This window comes from Alligator sinensis, unplaced genomic scaffold (assembly GCF_000455745.1).
Source record: "Alligator sinensis unplaced genomic scaffold, ASM45574v1 scaffold319_1, whole genome shotgun sequence".
Lineage (NCBI taxonomy): Eukaryota > Metazoa > Chordata > Crocodylia > Alligatoridae > Alligator > Alligator sinensis.
In genome coordinates, this window is record NW_005842375.1 from 325,643 (window position 1) to 329,134 (window position 3,492).

Here is a 3,492-nt window from a genome sequence, read left to right on the forward strand (position 1 = left end):
CCTGCACTTCTGTGGGATGCTTCATCCACCCCAGCATCGCAGCATTCATGAGCTCCGCCTGGTACCTCAAGGTATGCAGAAAAAAATATTTAAAGCTGTGTTTATGTCCGAGTCACTGATTCTCCGAATCAGCATTGAATCTTCAGATTCAGATTTGGTCAAATCAAAATTGGGGACAGTGGGTTTAAGAACAGTTTTCTTAGTACAGAAATGATCTTACAGGCTTAGCTACACTACATTAGACCAGGCCATGGGGCACCACCATGTAAACACACTCTGTTCTACTTCCTCCTCCTTGTTACTTTTTTTTTTTTGGCATTCAGCACAGAACGCAGGAGCAAGCAAGGGTGACATTGTCTCCTCAGTACGGTCTGAGGCAGCGTAGACCTACCTTAAGAATACGGAGCCGAACCAAATGTGATTTGAGAATTCAGCTGAGGAGGTATTCTTCAGGATATAGCACCATCAGACATTCTTTTACCCAATCAATATTAAAGAGAAGTGGTTTGCGTGTCAACAACATTACTTGCATTATAACCATCTCAGGCAGCTTTTAAAATAAAAGCTTTGATACATTATATATCAGATATTTGATGAAATGCTCTGATTTCCCAGTATGTTTCTTTTACCTCTTGCTCCAACACAAGTGATTTCTTCCCTCCCCTTTCCAACTCTTCTCTAACATTCCTTTAGCAGGCCTGGCTGGGAAGCAGAACCACTTCATGGACTTCAAAATGTCTGTCAGTTTATTTGTCCACAGTCAGAACCAGTTCTGAAGTTTAAGATCCAAGAACAGAAAATTTGAAGCTTGTGTTCAGAGATTAAGACTTCCTAAAATGTTTTACAGATGTCTGGCAGCATAGTACCCAAACACTGTGTATTATCTTTAGTTAATTTAAGAATAAAAGACTAAACACTGAAGAGTTTTGTTTTACAATATGATGCTTTCATTGCAAACCCTGGAACCACAAACACTATACAATTATCTAATGCACTGTACAATTATCTGAACACATCTGATTTGCAGATAATCTTACATGTGCAGCTGTATTTAACTATAAATCAAGTTTTGCAGAAACCAAGTCTCTCCTGCAACGAAATTAGTGGACTCAGACTGAAGAAGTCCAACAAAAAGCACTAATTGTGCATCAGATAAGGATTAAATCTATGGCTCCATTAATTTCAGTCCAGTTTATCCTTGCTCACCTTCTAAGACTTGCAGAGATACCTCCTAGTTCCAATGCTGTTCTTGAAGCAGGTTAGCACAAGGTTCTAGTAAAAGCAAGAATCCAGAAAGTGTCTTAAATGGCCTAGCTTTTATCCAGAAAACAGTGCAGATTTCAGAAGACAGATCTGGACACAAACTTGAGATTTTTACATTAGAACTCTATTACTTAGTTCTAGCACTATAGGACTGGATTGTCTAGAGTAGAAACCAACGTGTCAAAATCAACATGTGTAATATAAGCAAGTGGGTTGGGGGGGTGGAGATGTACAGAGATTTTATTTTAATCAGGTTTACTATTTACAGTTTAAATCACTTTCACATACTGTTTTGCTACTCTACATGGCTACATTATTTCCAAGCAAATTTAAGATCTACAATGTAACAGTTCACTTCAACACAAAACAGCTGTTCATAGAAAAATGAAATAATAATTCAGTATAGAACAGTAGTGCATACATTATACTCCTGAAAAGCCAGCTTGTATTTTAAAACACTAACATTTGGAAGATTTGATCTCTGAATTTAAGATCAAAGTACAGTCATGTGATTCTAAAATTATTTTGGTTAGTAGTCATTTTTACATTTGGACTTCACCTAGGCATTTCAGAACAACACTGGTGAGGGGCAAGAATTAATATATTGTCATCAAATACAGCTGGCTTCCTTTATACAACTTTGGCCAAAAAGATTCCACGTAGTGAAGATTTAAAGGATTCACGCTCTCTCTACGCAAGAAACAGTCAGTTAATGCTTAGAAGTAATCTACCAAATTAGGTACACATCCTTTAACTTTCTTGTCAACCAAATTACACTCAACTTGCAAGTGGTTCTGAAAGTAGAATGTTTACTAGTATACTAAAACATATTTAGATACATGAATAGCTGACTAAAATAGTGAAACTCACAGGTAAGTATATGGGTGTGTGGAAAGCCAAGTTGCTTTGCCCATCACCAGTGTACATTACAGCTGTCCTTATTTGTGCAAGGTGTGCTTTAGCTAAGTCTACGCAAACAGGAAAGCTACTGCAGTAGACCTGGCCCATTCACCTTCCAAAGAAATAAGTGAGATTCAAGCTTAGGTTTTGCATGATTTTCTATGCGTAGGTTCCTCCAGTGATAAGAAGTTCATAAGCAGGGTCCCGACTCCTCCTACACAGCACTACACAGGCACACAGCATGCCCAGCAGCTACAGGGAAGAAAAAACGAAAAAACAAACTGAGTACACAAGACACTCACAAGAGATTTGGTTTCTGTATGTAAGTGAAGAATAGTTGAAATAAGTGATAAAATAAATAATATGCAAAATACTGAAATAAAGCTGAAGTATTTTAAATATTTAATTGCTATCGATGAAAAGCTAACGGTTCACAGAGTAAAGCAGAATAATACCACATGATGACTGTGTTAATGTAATCCAGAATGTACAAACTGCACAACAGTTTAATAACCACAACCCGACTTGCATATAAAGAAAGGCAAACCCTAGTTGAGAATGGACTTTCCAGCAAGTGTGCCATGTCTGTAGAAAGCAGTCTTCCACTTCAGATTCTCCTGGAGTACCATACAACATTTGCAGCAAAAAGGGCCACACTGGCAATGTACCAGGATTTGGGGGGGGGTTTGGCATTCAAATTTACATACGCTTCTCAGAGAGATGGATGTAGTTACAGCTGCAAATGCTTCACAAAAGCAATTATTTGGTTGGAGGAAGCAGCACATAATAAAATTGGATCTGCTTTGAAACACCATTCAGTACCTAGCTTTTACTTGTTGTGATGCTTGATGAAAAGCGACAGTTAAGTTATCTTTGATTTATTCAGATGCATAGAGGAAGTCTTTCCACTAATATAACCATCTAAAGAGGGTCACAGGCAGTTGTACGCTTACATAAATAAGAGTCCAGCAAAATTCATCTTAAAACGTAAACTGCAAGTGAATGAAACAGTGAAAGTGAATCAAGCCGAGCTGAAATGTGTTCATTACTCGAGATAAGATTTTTCCAGTGATAACCCTTCTAAGTGAAGTGCCCGCAGTAAAAATGCTGTCTTGTGAAAGATGCAGAACGGTCAACTGCTGGCCCATGATTATGGGACTTCTTGAGGAAGACAATGTCTCCACACTTGAATATAAAGGTAGCAAGGTTTAGACACTCATTTCATTACCCCATTTTCTATGAAAAATAAGCACTAAGCCAGATAAATTGTATAACAGAATGAAAATACCCTTGTTCAGTGAAACACCCACACTGCTTTTTTGTAGGGAA

At 37.9% G+C, this 3,492-nt stretch overlaps 1 protein-coding gene across 1 annotated transcript in view; it reads right to left on the bottom strand.

Moving 5' to 3' along the window:
* Positions 1-1,485: 1,485 nt before the first annotated feature.
* Positions 1,486-3,492, bottom strand: part of TSPAN3 (tetraspanin 3) — a 40,218-nt gene continuing 38,211 nt past the window's right edge. The window contains exon 7 of the mRNA XM_006029381.3: positions 1,486-2,415. Within this exon, the coding sequence (XP_006029443.1) occupies positions 2,323-2,415 (93 nt within the window). The 3' untranslated portion in view covers positions 1,486-2,322. The remainder of the gene's footprint in view (positions 2,416-3,492) is intronic.